Source organism: Siphateles boraxobius, unplaced genomic scaffold (assembly GCF_051911475.1).
Source record: "Siphateles boraxobius isolate OS27281-9 unplaced genomic scaffold, OSU_SipBor_1 2, whole genome shotgun sequence".
Classification (NCBI taxonomy): domain Eukaryota; kingdom Metazoa; phylum Chordata; class Actinopteri; order Cypriniformes; family Leuciscidae; genus Siphateles; species Siphateles boraxobius.
This window is the reverse complement of record NW_027508810.1, coordinates 10,229,926-10,250,053: the sequence shown is the minus strand read 5'-3', so window position 1 is coordinate 10,250,053 and position 20,128 is coordinate 10,229,926. Positions and strand designations below refer to the sequence as shown.

Sequence of the window (20,128 nt, the reverse complement as noted above, 5' to 3'; positions counted from 1 at the left end):
TCGGAGCGCTCTGTGTTCCTCGACGCGCCCATTTTGCCAGTGGGCCTCTTCGGATCTGCCGTCAAAGATTTCGCGGACAGATTCCAGGAGGTTCAGAAGACATCGCAGGCTATGAAGCACTTCCTCCCGAAGCGCTCTAGCTCCGCAGCAGGTCGCTCGATACAGCTGTCTGCCCGTAGCTCACAGCCACAGCCTGCACCACCCACCGCCGCTTCTCAGCGCCGCCAGGCCCGAGAACAGAGACCGCGCTCTCGCTCTGCTGGACGCCGCCCCCCTCAGCGCGGGCCCCGGCCGAGGATTGAGATCAAGCCCGAGGTCTCAAAGCCTTCCTAGCCATCCTAGGAAAGCGACGGTGTTCAAATCTCGCTGCGGCCGGATTTTCACCAAAACATTTCGCTCGTCCAGTTCCATGCGATGTGACTGTTCCAGTGTATTTAGCAGTCAACAAGTCGGTTCGTTTGCCCGCTTGCCTGCACACAACAGCCGTTTTTACGGCTACCCAGATAAATCCAATAAAGAGTGTATTTTCTGGTGTCCCGGCCATAGCCGATGGTGTTATGAGTGTTGTAAGAATGCCCACGTCACAGTGCCCATTCCCACACACAGACACAGCCCGCCACAGTTCAGGGCTAGCACAAATAAAATCGACTCATGTCGATTGTGCAAATGTAGTTAATGTGCCCACGACACAGTGCCCACAAACACTACACAGTGCGTGTCCCACGGTTTCTGTAAAAACTAAACCAACACATATTCAGTCAGCGCAAGCCGACGGTGTTTTCAGTGCAGTAAATGTGCCCGCTGTCCCGCGCCCACATTCACTCACAGACACGCTGAACCCTACGGGGTTTGTCCCGCTCGTTCTCTCTCCACAATTTGTCATAGAGAAAGCGAGTGCGAACAGGCTGCCCGCCGTGATCGGCGCGCACCCCGCCTCGCACACTTTAAACACAGTGTTTATGTCTCAGCACACCGAAGCTCTGCAGCCGCCGCTGTGCCGCGGCCAGAGCCCGGATATCATTCTGCCTCTAGCTATCCACGCGAATGCATGGGCAATGCTTCCCGGGGTATCAGAATGGGTGTTGAACACTATAAAGAGAGGCTATTCGCTACAGTTCGCTCGACGTCCCCGCCGTTGCACGGCGCGTGTCGAAACCACGGTGGACAAGAAGTATCTCATCTACTTCGAACCGAAATAGCGAAACTACCGAGCAAAGGGGCCATAGAACCTTTATCTCAGGCTCAGAGCGAAGGGGGTGTATACAGCAGATATTTTCTGGTACCAAAAAAAGACGGGGGTCTCAGACCCATTCTAGATCTGCGACAATTGAACAAAGCGCTTCTGAAACGCAAGTTCAAAATGCTGACAACCAGCAAAATCCTCGCGCACGTGCGCCAGGGAGACTGGTTCATGTCAATAGATCTGAAAGACGCCTATTTCAAATACAGATTGCGTCACGTCACAGGCGATTCTTGAGATTCGCCTTCGAGGGCCAGGCATATCAATACACAGTCCTACCGTTCGGCCTGTCTCCAGCACCCCGTATATTCACGAAGTGCATGGACGCGGCTCTCGCACCCCTGAGACTTCAGGGCATGCGAATTTTGAACTACTTGGACGACTGGTTGATTCTAGCTCGATCACGATCAGAGCTCATAGAACACAAGACCGCATTACTCGAGCATCTCGAGAATTTGGGTCTCGCAGTCAATTGGGCGAAGAGTTCGCTGTCTCCCAGCCAGAAAATCTCCTTTCTGGGAACAGTGATGGACTCGCTGTCTATGACAGCACGTCTGTCGCCGGAGCGAGGACTGAACATTCAGCGCGCCGTGAAATCCTTCCGCCGCGGCTCTATAGTCCCGCTCAAACGGTTTCAGAAAATGCTGGGCCTCATGGCCTCAGCATCTTCAGTACTTCAGCTGGGCCTGCTTCGCATGCGCCCACTGCAGTTATGGCTGAAAGCACGAGTTCCGCCCGGGGCTTGGGCCGCTTGTCTGTTTCGCCTCAGGGTCGACAGGAAATGCGTCTCGGCTCTGAAACCTTGGAAAAAAGCCGACTGGTAACAGTCAGGCGTGAGTCTGGGGACTCCCTCGAGTGTGATGGTGGTTTCCACGGACGCCTCCACCTCGGGATGGGGAGCGCTGCTCGAGGGCAGACCGTTCTTTGGCCAGTGGTCAGAACGGGAGAAGCTCCTACACATAAACTGTCTAGAAATGCTGGCAGTAGACAACGTGCTAAGGCACTTTTGTCCCCAGATAAAAGGCTGCCACGTCTTAGTCCGGTCGGACAACATGTCAGTGGTGGCGTACATAAATCACCAGGGCGGCGTCAGGTCCCGAAGCCTTTACAGGCTGACGAAACGCCTCCTGGACTGGGCTCAGCACAACCTGCTTTCACTGAAAGCAGCGCATGTGCCTGGTCACCTGAATCTGGGACCAGATACCCTATCCAGAAACAATGCCCCAGCAGGGGAATGGTCGCTGCACCCGCATACGATCCAACTGCTGTTGGAGACATTCGGCAGAGCGCAGGTGGACCTGTTCGCGTCCCAGGAAAACGCTCACTGTCCGAACTTTTTCTCCAAGAGCAGGGACGCGCTGGCCCACGTATGGCCCCGATGCCCCCTCTATGCTTTTCCCCCCATCTCGCTCCTGCCTCAAGTGCTGGAACGAATCAGGGAAAATGGATGCCCAGTGCTGCTTGTGGCTCCGCTATGGATGAACCAAACCTGGTTCCCAGTCCTGATGCAGCTGACCAGCACTGCCCCGTGGCCGATACCGGTGAGGAGAGACCTCCTCTCTCAGGCAAAGGGCTCGATTTGGCATCCTCGCCCGGAGTTATGGTCCCTACATGTGTGGGCCATCAACGGGTACCCGCTAACCTCCCGGAGGGAGTGTTAAACACGATCACGCAGGCTAGGGCCCCGTCTACTAGACGGCTCTACTCCTCGAAATGGTCAGTGTTCTCTACCTGGTGTCAAGCTCAGGGCTTTTCAGCGGTAGACTGCGGGGTTACGGAAGTGCTCTCCTTCCTTCAGGAGCTGCTGGATAAGGGTAGAACCCCGTCCACGCTCAAAGTATACGTGGCGGCCATAACGGCGTTTGCAAAACCGACTTCTGGCCACTCACTGGGGAAGAACGACCTCGTCGTGCGATTCCTCAGGGGAGCTCGGAGGCTGAATCCTTCCAGACCTCCCTCAGTCCCTATGTGGGACCTTTCTACGGTTCTGGAAGCCCTGAAAGGTGCCCCATTCGAGCCAATCCATTTGTCAGACATGAAGCACCTGTCTTTCAAAACGGTATTTCTTGTGGCTCTTGCTTCAATGAAGCGCGTGGGGGACTTACAAGCGCTTTCAGTAAGCGCGTCCTGTATGGAGTTTGGGCCTAATGACTCAAAAGTCATACTCAAACCAAGGCACGGGTACGTGCCAAAATCCCTCAACACACCGTTCAGGGCCCAGGTTATTTCCCTGTGCGCCCTCCCGGTGAACAATGAGGAAGCGGATGCTAATCTCCTTTGCCCCGTCAGGGCGCTGAGAGCTTCTGTGTCCCGCTCGTCTGTCTTCAGGCAGACCGAGCAGCTCTTTGTTTTGTTTGGCGGACGCTCCAAGGGACTGGCCGCATCAAAACAGAGCCTATCCAGATGGATAGTCGATGCCATAGCGCTGGCTTACACTTCTAAGGGCCTGCAATGTCCTTTGGGTGTCAGAGCGCACTCCACGAGAGGCGTTGCCTCTTCGTGGGCGTGGTCTAGTGGGATTTCCTTGCATGATATCTGTATGGCGGCGGGCTGGGCCTCGCCGTCTACATTTATAAGGTTCTATAACCTAGAAGTTCCCGCCTTACAGGCCAAGCTGCTGTCGGTCTAGAATTCGGTACTATCTGTCCCGCTGCGCCGGCGCAGAATGCTGAGTTTTGATTGAGTATCGCTCACTGATCGATGGAACAGCTCCATGGGTGTTGAATAGCCCGTACTTTTGCCCAGTTCAGGCTGAACGCGTTCACCCCGTCTGCGGGATATACTGTTGACATAACTAGCTCCTATGGGATGCTATTTCGTGGGGAATGATGCTGGTAGCCTCTCTTCTCCGACTCTCTGTGAGTCTACGGTGATTATGCACTATATGAGCCCCGGGCTACTGCCCTTGGGACTTTGGTGTCGGATCCCAGTACGCACGGCTTGTTGCATTGTGTTCCCCATAGCGTAAGATATTACGCAGTACGAGAGATACTCTCATAAGAGAACGTACTCGGTTACTAACGTAACCTCGGTTCTCTCTAGAGAGGGAACGAGTACTGCGTATCTTGCCGTGCATACAACAGCGCTGGTTCGCTTCAGCGATGAAAACCAGTTTGTATCAGCCTGTCGAGCGTATTTATAGGCCAAGGCCACGCCTATTCTGGCGGGACGCGACGAAATGGGCGCGAAGCACCCCCATTGGATGTCACGTCACGCAGGGCCTCTCTCGATAGGCTTGCTGCTGTTGCCGCAGGGCAGCCAATAGGCGCGCGACCCGTCTTGCCTATGTCTGCACGCTGCCGCACAGCGTTTTACATTAATCAAAATTAAAGGATAATTTTTGGCTTCAATATCTCGTGGAAAAGAGGTTTTCCCCATTACGCAGAACTCGTTCCCTCTCTAGAGAGAACCGAGGTTACGTTAGTAACCGAGTACGTTTTTCACATTACAGTAACATGAGATTATTTTACATTGTGAAACTGTTTTTTATAGCAATGAATCACAATGAAGGACATTAGATTCACATTAATGCAAGATAGTATTTTACTGTATCACAAAAAATTATGAAATATATTTTTTCACAATACAGTAATATGAGATTTTTTGTATTATAACATTAATTTTTTTTAACAAATAAGCCCAATTAATGATATAAGATTCATATTAATTCAATGTAGTATTTTTTACTGTATTACATAAAATAATATTTATTATAATTTTTCACGTTACTACTATAAGAGATTTATTTTGCTTTACAATAATGAGCAATTTTTCTGGGGTTTTTTTCTCTAGATTTTGAGGTACAGTACGACACAACTTACCGCTGTCAAATTATGGATAAATTTACTATTCAAACCCCACTGCTGGCAAATATTGCCCACAAAACCACTTCTTTTACTACATGCAAACCTAAATCCATTTCAATTATACCACCAAATGACAGAAAATGAATTAATTATGATGTTTTTTTTTACTAATAAAATGGCTGACAAAAGAATATTAGTTCCCCAAATCAGGCAAGACTTCTGTTTTGTGCCAAGCAAGCATTTCTCTGAATGAAGTGCCTGATGTCTGTTTCAGATAGTGGCGTGAGATAAATCTTGCAGGAAGCGCTCCTCCAGAAGGACTCACTGTTTGCAGTCTGTGATTAGCGAGACGTCTATTTCTGGCATTTAACTGTCAGTCAAAGTGTGAAGAAATGATGATGTGTGAGACAAACACCTGCTCTTGAATACTCTATTTTGAACACCTTATACCATTTCACAGCATTCCAGTGCACGCTGAATTTTAACTCAGTTTGTGACGTTCACACAGCGTCATTAAAGTGAAAAACTACAGTGGCTGAAGATAAAACATGATCGTGTGTGGCAGGCAATTTCATCATGATCATGATCATTATCATTTCATCATAATCAATCATAATCACCGGTTCTACTCTCAAACAGAAAGTCCTCATCCTATCATCAGATATGTTTTGAATTCAAGTGTCTCTGGTTTGATATTCATGGCACACGTGAACTATGAACGAGTAGGTGAATCCACATGCTTTTGTGAGCATTTCAAAGCATCTTTTTTCAATCTAATCCACCAACATCTCTGCATTCCTCTAAGGTAAATGGCAGGAGAGACCACAATTTCTTCTAGTTCTCATGACGGGCATCAGGCCAAATAAATGCATACAAGACATTAGGTCATGTGTGCTCTAGCAGAAGCGTGACGACCCATACAGTATGTGGGAAAGGTGCATGTACTGTGCTAAAGCTTAACCATTTGTACAAGGTCGGCGTGACTCAACAGGAAGGGAGGCATCACTTACACTGCATCCTACTCACATTTTTGTTACACAAATGCATGCCATGTAAACTTCAAAGCTCGTGAAGTCGGCCAGCCTGGCAACTATTTTGTTAAAGTTTGCCATTGTTTGCAGCAGATGTATTTCTTAATGAAAGTTTGGGGGCAGTATGTTCTATCACAAGGAGAGGGATCTATAAATAACTACCTGCCACACTCCTGACAATTCTTCCAGCATCCCTCCTCCATGCCAACTGCCCCTCTCCTCTCCACACATTTGTGCAGGAGCCTGATTATAGACTACAAGCCCAGACCTGCCTTTTTTTAGGTATTAGGGGTGTTTGGTAAAGCATGCATCACTATTAATGTCGGGAGGCGGGAGCAAGTGCCCCCTAAGAATTTGAGGCGAATGGATTTTGAATTGAACTTCCAAAGGTCCCCGATTGTGTTCCAGTTTATTGTAAGTACAAAATTAATGGTGCCCCAAAGTCACCTTTTTTGATGAATTTCAACATTTTGAAGCCAAAATATTTCAGTTTTAGTGATTTGTGCAGAACTAAGGAGTTTTTGAGTGATTTTACAAATATAAAGGGTTACATTTTATTTTAAAGGTGTAATAATACATTTAAGTACTGAGTAATATTAATAAAGGGTTAGTTCACTCAAAAATGAAAATTCTGTCATTAATTACTCACCCTCATGTCGTTGCAAACCCGTAAGACTTTCGTTCATCTTCGGAAGACAAATGAATTTTTTTTTATGAAATCTGAGAGCTTTCTGTCCCTCCATTGACAGCTACACAACTACTACTTTGACGCTTCAAAAAGTTCACACATCAGTTTTGGTAAACAGAAGCTCAAGCATGTCGCTTGACGAGCAAGAACCAATGAGGTTCATCACAAGGTTCTCGTGTCACGCAGCACGTTTGAGGTTCCGCAAGAAAAGCGATCGAGTCTCTTCAGAAAATTTGGACTAAACCGCTCAATTCATATAGGTTAGTTTTACGATCTCTTTATTAACTTTTTAAAGTGTCAAAGTGATAGTTGTGTAGCTGTCAATGGAGGGACAGAAAGCTCTCAGATTTCATCAAATAGATCTTAATTTGTGTTCTGAAGATGACCCAAAGTCTTAAGGGTTTGGAACAACATGAGGTTGAGTAAAAGATGACAGAATTTTCATTTTTGGGTGAACTAACCCTTTGTACTTACTAGATGGTTAGGGTTAGGATTGGGGTTATTTGCTTGCAATTATGCATAATTTATAGCTATTACTATAGTAACTTATATTACAAAAAAATCACTAAAAAAAAACCACTAATTTTTCAACACAACATAACCAAAGAGATTTCGCATTTAATTAAATATGTACATTGCAAAAATGTATGTTCTCACTTCGGCTGAATGTAAATTTAATTACAAAATAGTAATAGTTGCCAAAAAGTAAATTCTGATGTGTTCCATACATGCAAATGCAGGGCAATCATTGGGTGTCGAGATCAGTTAGATCATACTTATTATTAGGGATTTGGAAACCACTCTAAGTAGGCCTATTACACTTCATTGAGTAACCTATCCCATATCTAGACAGCAACCACCTAGCAACCATCTAGCACACTCTAGCAACACCCAAGCAACTCCCGAGAACATGTTAGCAACTGCATAGCAACACCCTGGCAATCATTCACAACACCCTATCATCATGGTGGTTAGATTTGCATGTATAAGCATGACTCAAACTTTCTTCAGAAACTGTAAAAATCCTGTTTACTAAATGAATGTGATGACTAGCTGCTTATTTTCTTAAACATTCCACAGCAGGACAGAATTAAACAGCTAAGATGGAATAAGCATCACTTTGTCTGCCCTGAGCTGTTTTAATGAAAGGGGGTTCGACTATGTGTGTGAACAATATTATAAAACACTCTCCCTTTGGGGTAGAATAGGAACTAATCAATCATAACCGCTGGAGGAAAGCACCACGGTTCATTCAGTCCGAATATGGGAGGGAAACGTGCACATTACAAGCATTAGCAACACTGTACAGTGCAAAAGCGTGTGAAGTATTAGATTAGCGTAATGATATTGTTGCTTTCAGACAGACGGTTCCCTTGTGGAGCCAGCGGAACGAGGGATTGTCTGACTGCTGGGAACCGTTTGAAATTGAATTGTTTATTTATGGGTATGAAACTCCAGCATGATAAAACAATGTCATAAAGAGAAAGCAGCCCTAGCAAAGAAACTGAATGAAAACATCGCTACTGGTTGTCATGCATCATAGTGCATAAGCACAATAGATGTTGCCTGTACATTTATTCTCTTGCAATCACATGCAAGACTAAAAATGCATTTTATTTACGAAATGTGGCATACTTAAGCAATATCACATTATTGTGATTTTAATATTGCTTTTACGGCATAACAATTCAATAAACAAGAACTTAATATTGAGCTACTTCCATTTTGCCAGTTACTTTGTTTTTATCCCGCCAACAAAAACACTGCAAAGCCACAGCAGATTCAACTGACACTGTAAGCACACATTGTGCTGGTATTTCGTTCCTGGACGAATCAGCGAATGAACCGGTTAAGTAAATGATTCAATGACTCACTCATATGAATTAGAGTTTTTGAACGAATCAGCTAAAAAAAATTACGATTTAATGACCCACCTACTGGCATAATATTAAAAGTGACTGAAAATCATGATTTTATAAACTGGTGTTTGTTATAATAATATTTGTTTGTTATAATAATATATATCATGATCATCAACACATATTTGTTGCTCAAATAGTTTTACAGTTTACTACACTTGATATTCTTCTAGTTATTTAGCTAATGATGGGAGAAACTGAGAATTTCTAAACTCTGAATCAATTGAACCAATTGTTTCTCAGAATGATTCAGTGTTTCGAAGCGCTCAAAACACCAGAAGTTGGCAACCTGCAGGTCAGAACAGTGTAAATACTACGAATTATCAAACCAAACATGCATATATCTTTTACTAACCAATTGCAAATGTTTTCTTGAAAGTCTAATCTATTAAATGTAATTTACAAAATCATCAAATAACTTTATTAATATTTGTTCTTTTATGAATTTGTCTGTCTTGTTTTGTGTGCTTTCAGAGGGCTTGGCTAATCAGGCCAATAAGAGACAATTAATTACTACTACTCTTCCCTTTTTCTTATACAAATATGCCATTAAAAATGTTTACATAACAAAACTGATCCAAATAACCCTAGAAACCGGTTCAAGGGTTACCTGCAGTGTTTTTAAAAGATTTTGACGTACAGAACTACAAAGCATCACAAAGCAGTGTTTCAAAAGCACCCATCACTACCTATAGCAGCTGATGAATCTGAAGCAAATAGTTTATACTTTCACAATGAAAAATAAGGTGAAAAATTCCAAATTCTAAAACAGAATTTTCAACAGCTGGAAGAAACTGCTATCCATGCATTCTCTGTACCTCATATAGGCTAGCATTTAATTCAATCATGCCAAAATGCTACATTGGTTGATCTGATCACAGATAGGGTTACAGGAATGAGGTCTCATCTCTAACTGAATGGTGCTGTGCTAACAACCTTGTGCTGAAATGAACTCACATCATCAAAAAAGCTCACCAAAGGCTCTTCTTCCTATGACAGCTCAAAAAGTTTTGAGGTATCAAAGACCGATGGAAAGCGTATTAACTTTTTCAATCACACAGTGGTATGGAAACTCCACAGATCAGCAAAGGAAGTTGGAATACGGTATTGTGCTGCCTGCTTCAAAAAGTATTGACTAAGATCTCAAAATAAGGCCGGAAAATTCAGGATTCTACACACAATAATACCTACCGCAACATCACTTACTTTAAGACTGTCCAAAATCCTAATTCCTTCACTTACACTGTAAAAAGTGGCAACCTACAGTTGTTACCGTAAAGAGCTACTTATACTGTAATTAAAAACCAGTTTGATTTGTATAAATAAGGGGTAAAGCTTAAGTTTAGGGTCAAATTGTCACTATTAACTAGTTGCTTATTAACATGCACATTACTATGATATTGGCTGTTTATTAAAGAACATATGAATGCCTTATTTTACATGACCATATTCTACCTAATACCTAAACTTAACAACTACCTTACTAACTATTAATAAGACGTAATTAGGACTTTGTTGAGGCAAAATGTTATGTTATAATGATATTTTGACCGTTTTTAGGTTACCATTTTTATCAGTGTACGAACCTATATATTAGCCTATACATACAGTGGTAAGAATTATTGGGGGTACATCACATTATGAAATAAATGTTTTTCTCCCAAACACCTTGGCCATAATTATTGGCACCCTTTTATTAAATACTTTTTGCAACCTCCTTTTTCCCAGATAACAGCTCTGAGTCTTCTCCTATAATTTGGAGAACACCTGACAAGAGATCAGAGACCATTCCTCCATACATAATCTCTCCAGATCCTTCAGATTCCCAGATCCATGTTGGCGCTTCTTCTCTTCAGTTCAGCCCACTCATTTTCTTTAGGGATCAGGTCAAGTGACTGGGATGGACATGGCAGAAGCTTCATTTTGTGCTCAGTGACCCATTTTTGTTTTGATTTTAATGTTTGTTTTGGATCGTTGTCCTGAAGGAAAATCCAACCACAGCCCATTTTAAGATTTCTAGTAGATGCCGTCAGGTTTTGATTTTTTTATCTGTTAGTATTTGCTAGAATCCATGATACCAAGTATCTGAATAAGATGCCCAGGACCTCCAGCAAAAAAATAGGCCCACAACATTAAAGATCCAGTGGTATATTTAACCGTGGGCATGGGGTACTTCTTATCCCTGTTTGCCCCAAATCCATCTGGTGTGTTTGCTGCCAAAAAGTTATTTTTCTAAGTTTCATCTGACCATAGAATCTGGTCCCGCTGAAGTTCCAGTCATGACAACTGAATTTGCTGGAGTTTGTTTTGGAAGAGCGAAGAGGAGTTTTTTTCTTGAAACCCTCCCAAACAACATTTGGTGATGTAGGGGTTGTTTGATTTGTATTTTTAGGCTCTCTGACCCCAAGACTCAACTAATCTCTGCAATTCTCCATCTGTGATCCTTGAAAAGTCTTTGGACACTCAAACTCTCCTCCGCACCGCATTAAGACATTATAGACACTATAATAGAATTATAAACTTCCAGGCGGATTCGTAACATCTTTAGTTGATTGAAAATTCATAATTATTGCCCTGATGGTGGAAATGGGAATTTTTCTTACCCATTTTTTGAAGCTCAAGAATCTTTTGCTGCACATCAGAACTATATTCTGTGGTTTTACTCATTGTGATGGATGATTAAGGGAATTTGGCCTTCGTGTTTCCTCATATTTATACTCTTGTGAAACAAGAAGTCATAGCTAGATAATTTCATGCTCCTCACTCATGTGTGCTAAAAACAAATGTAAATATTAATGGGAATATAAGGGTGCCAATAAATTAGGCCAACGTGTTTTGAAGAAAAAACATTTATTTCATAATATGAGTTTCCCCCCACTTTCAATTATTTTACCAATGAAAGGTTAGATTTTTGCAAAATGTTTTAATAAAAAATCAAAAGGATAAACAATGCAGATTCATCTTTGTCAATATTTACCAGGGGTGCCAATAATTCTGACCACAACTGTATTTTATGTACCTGCATCTGTATGATTACAACATATATTTAAGCTACAACGTAAGCTGCATCCACTGTAATGCCACTCCATTTTACTGACAAGACAAAAGATTTGAAGAAAAACAATCTTTTTGGAATAACATGCACTGATATATTACTATAAGACCAGAAGCAAGTAAATGTATATGGTCAATAAATAAATACATTTAGAATTCATGTTAAAATTATCTGAATATAATACAACCCAGCTGTCCAAAACTGAGACATGAATAAAACAACAGCAAAGAACATATTGTGAATAATAGAAATGGCAAAAGGGGTAGTTTTTCTAACACCCCCTCTGGGCATGACCGGCACGTTAGGACAGTTTGAGTTTCGATTGACCCGAGCCAGTTCCTGCCCCTGTCCTGCTGGGCCACCTGGGCTCCCCCGTAGGAAACACTTCGGGAATCACAAAATGGAGCAGCGGCTTAGCTCAAAATAAAATGAAAGAGACTAAGTAACCATGGCAATAAGTGATGGATTTGGAATCTCTTTTGGAAGTAAAAATATATCTCAGGGTGTACCTGTGACTGCAGCGAAAACTCTCTCTCTCTCTCTCTCTCTCTCTCTCTCTCTCTCTCTCTCTCTCTCTCTCTCTCTCTCTCTCTCTCTCTCTCTCTCTCCCTCTCCCTCTCTCTCTCTCTCTCTCTCTCTCTATCTCTATCTCTCTCTCTCTCTCTCCCTCTCTCTCTCTCTCTCTCTCTCTCTCTCTATCTCTCTCTCTCTCTCTCTCTCTCTCATTCTCTCTCTCTCTCTCTCTCTCTCTCTCTCTCTCTCTCTCTCTCTCTCTCTCTCTATCTCTCTCTCTCTCGCTCGCTAGCCCCTAGTCTCTCAGTCCTTCCACCTCTCAAGTGTGGTGAATTATTTTTTCCCACCAGCTATTCAGTCATTTTAAAATAGATCTAAATGATGCCTCTCTGTCTACTCCTCTGATGCAACACAATGATGAGGATCTCGTCAAAATGCACACAATGCGTTTGGATGCAAGACATTGTGCTGCTCTTCAAAAGAAGGAAAAAAATCTCCCACACAAATTTTATTTCTAGGTCAAAAATTCCCATGGGGTTTCGAAACACAGATGAAGTGAAACACAAATTCAAGTGAGCCTGCACCACGACACAGCTCACAGAAAGATGGGGGGAGAGAGAGAGAGAGAGGCAAGAAAGAGTGCAGAGAGCAAGAAAGACATTTGATGTAGTCACTGTATAGTCACCAGCAACTTCATCTTATTTATTTTTATATATTTATCAAAACCTCTACCAATTTTCCGGTGTAATACACCTAACAAGGAATGCAGAAACCGTTCTGTTCAGACAGCTAAATGATTTATGAGCTGTTTCATCCATCTGCACTACAGTATTCATTAATTATGTTAGTCTATGTAAATAAATCCTAAACGGGCGCATTTTTAAGATGCTAGTGAAAAGATGATTAACTTTTTAAAAATGTGTCTTGCAATTGACCCTTTGCAAAGACCCCTACCCCTTAGTTACTGTTGCTAGGTTCAACAAGCCATGACGCTCTCTCACGTCACACATAATTTTCTCACGCAGTGAACAATACTGACAACGCACCGACAAGACATAGTTACTTCTGGTGTGAAACAATGTTTCAGCTTTCAAATTATGTCACATTAAGACATTCAAACAATAGGGGGGAGACCGGGATGGTTGTAACATTTTGACATTGACATTTCTGGCTGTATCTTGGAGTTCTTTTTTGTTTAAAATGGGATTCAAACTAGTTACGAGTGTCAGCTATTAAATGACATAGCTGTTATCTTTGCAGCACAAACAGAAAATGCATGGTTTGGTTTCAAACACGAGTGAAATGTTACAAGTCCCCCCAGAGTCCGGTTAAGTTGTAACAAACCCTGGGGTGAGATATATAACATTATGAAATTATAATATAACATTTGGTTTTGCTGCTGCAAATGATTGGAATGCGCTACAATATCATTGGAGTTTGAGTAATTTATTTCAATCTCTGCACTAAAAAAAATATTAGGGAGTGTTTTTATCACAACCTGTATGGTAAATGTTTTAAATGAATCTATGTGTCTGTCTGTCTGTCTGTGTGTGTATTGTAATATTTTAGTATGTTTTTCAGGAGATTTTAACTCTCCTGCCAGGCTGTTATTTAAAATAAGAACTTGTTCTTAAATGACTTGCCTGGTTATATAGATTAAATTTAAATGTAATAAGGATTATGGGGGAAAATGTGTTTGGGAACCCTTGCACTAGCATCATCATATTAATAACTGAATAATCTGCATGTGTGTGTGAGAATGTTTGTTACTGTCAGTCATAATTGGCATTAATAAAATGCCATACAATTTTGCCACAGATCTTACAGACTTTCCCAGCTCTTACACAGCATCTGATGCTCTCTTCAAAATGCTGAGAGACACCCCTCAGTTTGTCTTTCTCTTCCAAGAACTAGCCACACTGAAATTCAAAGAAAGCATATACATTCAACTAAAAATGTACTTGGGGTAGGTTGTAACATGCTTCATTGATGATACAACTAACCCATGTCTTGTAGCCATGAACTAGCTCACCTTACATCTGACAGCCAAAACATTAGTACTGAAAACTACACAGATACTCTATAAACAGTTACTTTCTTACATTTAAATTAGTTTTTCTGCTTTAAAATCTGTCGTGGTTTCCACATGGCTCTACTTACTCACATTTGGAATTAGGACTAAACCGAGCATGTGTGAAGTGAATCAGGTTAACATTGTAACTTGTTCCTGATTGAAGAAATTGGAAGTTTTACAATTAACCCGTGTTACAACCATCCCCGGTCTCCCCTAAATACTGTTTTGTGGTTCTCGGGACAGATCGCTTTAGCACCTCAGTTCAAGCGGCACGTGAACCGATCATCTCGTCCTACTAGTTATAGCACAAAATAAGCATGAATGAACATCAGAAGGTATGTTGTTTCAACCGCGAAAATATGTCAAGACACCATTTTTCAAATTGAAGTCCACCGATCGTTAATCTTTGAACTGTCCTGTCTGGTTTGTTTGTCAGACAAAATGGTGGATTCAGTGTTATGATTGGTCAGATCGCCTGTCAACCAGACTCCCAGCGAAAGGTGAACAGAGTGCATTAGCACCAGCCCTCTTTTTCAACTGTGCTGGTTCCAGAAGTATGTTTCTCTTTCATGTTTCCAAATGGGATTTTTTTTTAAGTCTTCGTTAAAGACTGTTGACTGTTGCTCTCTATTTCGATGTTCCATTCTATTGATTTTTAAAGGGGTCATGACATGAGACATCAAACTTGTAAAAATAAAATGTACATATAAGAGGTATTTGTATCATTAAACCATCCTGCAAGTTTCACAGCTGGGTCTGTGGCTTAACATGGGCAAGTATATTTGTGTATGACTGCCTCCAGAGCTATAGACAATGACGAATCATCGCACCATAGGCCCCGCCCACTAGCATTCAGTCCCTTATACTTATACATATATATATATGTGTGTGTGTGTGTGTGTGTGTGTGTGTGTGTGTGTGTGTGTGTGTGTGTGTGCGTGCGTGCGTGCGTGCGTGCGTGCGTGCGTGCGTGCGTGCGTGTGTGTGTGTGTGCAAAAAAAGTATTAACATTATAAGTGACCTCAAGGAACATATTAAGATAATAATAAAAAAAAATCCATGTCATGACACCTTTAATGCAATTTTTGAATGTGTTGTGTAAATGAACCATTTAAATGTTGCATCTCACTGTTTGTTAGCATTCAGCATTATTTTTTTATTTTCAGCATTATTTTTTTAGTTTTTCAGCATTTCAGAATTGATCCGATGGTAAGAAAGTGCCTTATGGAATGCAGGGTGCATGAAAAATACTTTTTTATAGTGTTCATTTTGCTTGTTTTAAAATAACTTCATTTTAGTTAGAGTGAAGCATGGCTAATTTATTTAATAAATAAATTTTATTAGCTACATTAATTCAATATGTCAATAAAAGTTTGAAAAATAATCAGCTTTATCATAATTACAGAAGAAATAGGCCTACTGTAAATATCTTTTTTGAATGGGCTTTGAACATTATGTTCTACAACAGGGGGCAATAAGGTTGAGAACCGCTACATTAAAGTAACATGTTCAACTGACAACCCTATAATATATTTCAATGGTACTATTTTATAAATATTAATCATATACTGTATTTTCACTTCACAGTTATTACACCAATGACGTGCAAGCTGTTTACCTGCTGAATATGAAGCAAGGCATATTGTTGAGCTGCTGGTCACTCTGGTATCTCCGGAAATCCTCCCAACCATCCTTGACAGCGGTCAGTGCCAGGATGACACAAATGGGAATGAGAGCCACCTCCGGCTGGAACGCGTTCACCACCGGGACGAAATTCAAGATGGCCAGGCCCACAAAATAAACGTTGGCCATACGGTGGAACTGCTCGAATAAGTTCATAGGGATGAAAGACCAAAGTCTGTATTTGTTGGTTGTGATCGCGTTGCCCTCATACTGACGGTTCGGCTGGTCACGTTTCTTCAGATCTTCAAAGGGAAGGTTGGAGACCACCAACCTGATGGGTCTGTCCCGGTCCCTGTGCCTCGCCCAGCCCTGCCGAAGAAGGGTCAGAGGGTTTGTCCAGGTCATGATGTCTCAGCCAAAATAAACCTGCCCTGCATGACACTTAGATCTGGAGCTTTAATATGAATCCTGCAGTTTTGGGGGTCCTCCTGCACACCTACCAAAATTTATAAGAAGCTGCCCTGTATGCCTCTCACATCACCTGTACGAGTGAGAAATGCGGAGAAAAAGAAAGAGAGAGTGAGTTAGAAAGCGAAGAGAGAGAGAGAGCAAGAAAATGTGGGTTGAGACTACACCTGTTAAACTCCCCTGACCGCCCTCTATGGGAACAAACACCTGTCTGAGGTGAAGGTATGCTGTCAGAGCACCGTATGCCACAGATACAGCGCCAGAATCAAAGCTGGAAATAAAGATTCAAAGACACAACGGCACCCCAGTGACCCAATTACATTAATCAAAGCTCTGAGCAGGATATACTCAAGCTCACTGCAGTCATCTGCATAAATAATAGTGCATATTCACTAGAGACACAGTGTTCACAATACCGGTCAGACGCCTGGACATTTTGTTAATTAAGTTAAAAAGAAAATTGTAAAATGATATGCTCTGAAGATTTATGCTTACCTTAAAAAAAAGGTACAAAAGCTGAAGTGGTATCTTTTCAAAAAATGTACGTTTTTTAACCCCTGAAGGGTGCAAATGAATACCTTAAAGGTACATAATAGTACCTAAAGTGTACCACCCCAGTGACAGCTTTGTATCATATATATATATATATATATATATATATATATATATATATATATATAATTTTATAATTTAATTGAAAATAGTGAAGGAAAAGCGGCTAGAAAAAAACCCAACTCTTGTCTTCATGTGAACTCTTTCAGTTCTGTTTCAAATGCATCCCAGGATGCACCATGTGAGGCTAGTTAGAGAAAGAGTGGCTGCATCTGAAATCGCATACTTCCCTTCTATATAGTTGGTGAAAAACAGTATGTGACAAAAGAAGTATTAATAAAAGAGTAGGAAAAAAGTACCCGGATGAGCCACTACTTCCGGCGAGGTTCTGAAGTGTGCATATGATGGACACTTTACTATCCCATGAGGACACAGAAGAGGATTTGTGAATGGAAGTGAAGCGACGTAACTGACGCTGGTAGGTAACATGACAATGACATGGCGAATGTAGTACGTCCTGATCATATTCATACTACATAGAACATAGTTTTTTTTTGCTGTGAAATAATTGCTTATATAAATTGGTACCTACTCAAATGCTTGTTTAACATTTTTGAGCGCTACATTATTCACATAATTCCATTTTCGTTTCATACTTCAACAACTTTACTATGATTATAAAATGTGGAAAATAGTCATGATGAAGAATTAAATGTCTAAACCTTTTTCTAGCTGTGTATTTTAAGGGTTAAGCCAGTAAGTGATGTCGTGCCCATGCAATGAAGACAAACTTGTTTGCAGGCGGATGTCATCATTTCCTGCAGTACTGTTAAGACCTATGTGTCACTTCACCTGAGACGAGTACAAAAATAAATCCTGTCTATCATCACCTCCACTCGGCCCATACTAATACAAAACATCTATACATTACATGTGCGATAATGATGAGGTTTGTCAAGTCTTACATCGAGAGAGAAGTGACGGATGAAAATTTAAAGAGAACTAGATTTGTTCTGACATGCATTGCAACTATGTGGTTGCTCAAGTGTTCTGAGTGGCTTCAAGTGCATTGCTATGCAGTCGCAGGTTAAAATTGAAAGACAAATTACTTGCAACATAAAAGTGGCAATACTTCACAATTAGATTTCATTTGTTTACATTAGTTAAAGGGTTAGTTCACCCAAAAATTAAACATTAATCACCCTCATGTCATTTCAATCCTGTAAGAATTTCGTTCATCTTCGAAACACAAAAGAAAATCTTTTTAATGAAATGTGAGAGATTTCTGTCCCTTCATTGACAGCTACACAACTACCACTTTCAATGCCCAGAAAGGTAGTAAAGACTTCATTAAAGTACTCCATGTGACTCCAGTGGTTTAACCTCAATTTTATTAACCGACACAAGTGCTTTGTTTGCACAAATAACATAATTCATCACTATATTAACCAAATATTAATCTCCAACACGCATGACGGCACCACAATGCATATTTTGTAAATAAAGTGGCAAATTATGTTTTGTTTTTTGTTTTTTTGCGCAAACAAACAAACGTTGCTTAATAAAATTGAGTTTAAACCACTGGAGTCACATGGATTACTTTAATAATGTCTTTACTACCTTTCTGGGCATTGAAAGTGGTAGTTGCGTAGCTGTCAATGAAGGGACAGAAATCTCTCAGATTTCATCAAAAAGATCTTCATTAACATTAACAAAGATTAATAAATACTGTAACAAATGTATTTCTAATTGTTGGTTAATAACTAACTACTGATCACTAATGAGACCTTACTGAAAAGTGGGTAACACTTCCTTTTACAGTCCTGTTCCCCATGTGCATACTATGTACTTATAGTAATTACAATAACTGGGTATTAGATACTAAATTTTTTAATTAAACAACTAACATTTATTTTTCCAGCAGGAATAAAATGTATATGCTTTTGAATACTAAGTACCCCAACACTTGGGACAAAGTTAGTGTGCCTGAATATAACAAAAGGGGAAACGGAGACAGCTGTTTAGTTTTACTATCTAACTACTTCATGACCCCAACAACAAGCTGAAGTATCAAAGAATCTAAATTTGCTTTTACCTAGTAACAGAGAGTTATACATGTGAAGAACAAATCATATTGGAGAAAAGTTATGTAAAGAGTCATGTCACATTTGCCATGCTCCTATTCTACAAAAACTGTTGTACTCTTTATGGATTCTCTCTGAAATTAGACCGAGATCCTCCCGGCCGTGATTAATATTGAAAGGCATTGTCTGGAGTCTGTCTGTCGGCTGCACAGCAGGTTAGTGGAGCACTAGAGACCTTATTCCCAAGTGATAGTGTTCATAAGGGACGAGACGTCGTCCGACTCAGCTAGACATCGATCGGGAGATGCACTAGAGGATAAATTTGTAAGCATTGATTAGGAGACTCTACGCTTGGGTGTCGATTAGGAGATGCTTTAGTCAGGTTTGTAGGGGAATTTATACCACAGTAATAATGGCACCTTTAAGGGGTGAGATAGACTAGGCAGCAAGTAAACATTCAGTTCTTGAATTTCATGTGTTGGAAGCAGGTAAAATGGCCAAGATCTGAATGACTCTGACAAAGACCAAATAGTGATGTCTGGAGGACCGAGTCAGAGCATCTCCAAAACATTTAACGGTCCGAATGAACACCCGGTTCTGTTCATTCAGCTACAGCAATATTATGATGCCCATAGGGATTTCCTGGAATGACATCCATTATCTACTTCTGCGGGGCATATTTGGTTGCGCGAGAGCCGTGCTTTACTGACAAGCTGCGCATAAAATAATCGCAGACTTTACCAAATCGTGCGCGGTTTCATTTCGATTAATCGTGCAGCCCTAGTTAGTACCTACCAAAAGTGAAAGGAAGGACAACCGTTGAACTAGCATCAGGGTCATGAGTGCCCAAGTCTCATTGATGCACATGGGGAGCGAAGGCTAGCCCGTCTGGTCCTATTACACAGAAGAGCTACTGTAGCTCAGACTGCTGGCAAACGTAATGCTGTCCTATGGGAAGAAGGCAGGCTGGTGGAGGGAGTGTGGTGCTCTAGGCAATGTCCTGCAGGGAAACATTGGGTCCTGGTATTCATGTGGATGTTACTTTGTCACGTACCACCTACCTAAAGATTGTTGC

General features: G+C 41.5%; 1 protein-coding gene across 3 annotated transcripts in view; it reads right to left on the bottom strand.

Moving 5' to 3' along the window:
• The window catches only part of atp10b (ATPase phospholipid transporting 10B), a 51,970-nt gene extending 35,340 nt beyond the window's left edge, over positions 1-16,630 (bottom strand). The window contains exons 1-2 of one of the 3 annotated variants that reach the window (XM_077235873.1): positions 16,585-16,630; positions 15,945-16,490 (exon numbers count right to left, since the gene is read on the bottom strand). In XM_077235873.1, coding sequence (XP_077091988.1) covers positions 15,945-16,354 — 410 coding nt within the window. In that variant the 5' untranslated portion in view covers positions 16,355-16,490; positions 16,585-16,630. Of the gene's footprint in view, positions 1-15,944; positions 16,560-16,584 lie in introns of those variants that run through there. The other 2 variants (XM_077235874.1, XM_077235872.1) reach the window with 2 other exon arrangements.
• Positions 16,631-20,128: the final 3,498 nt, after the last annotated feature.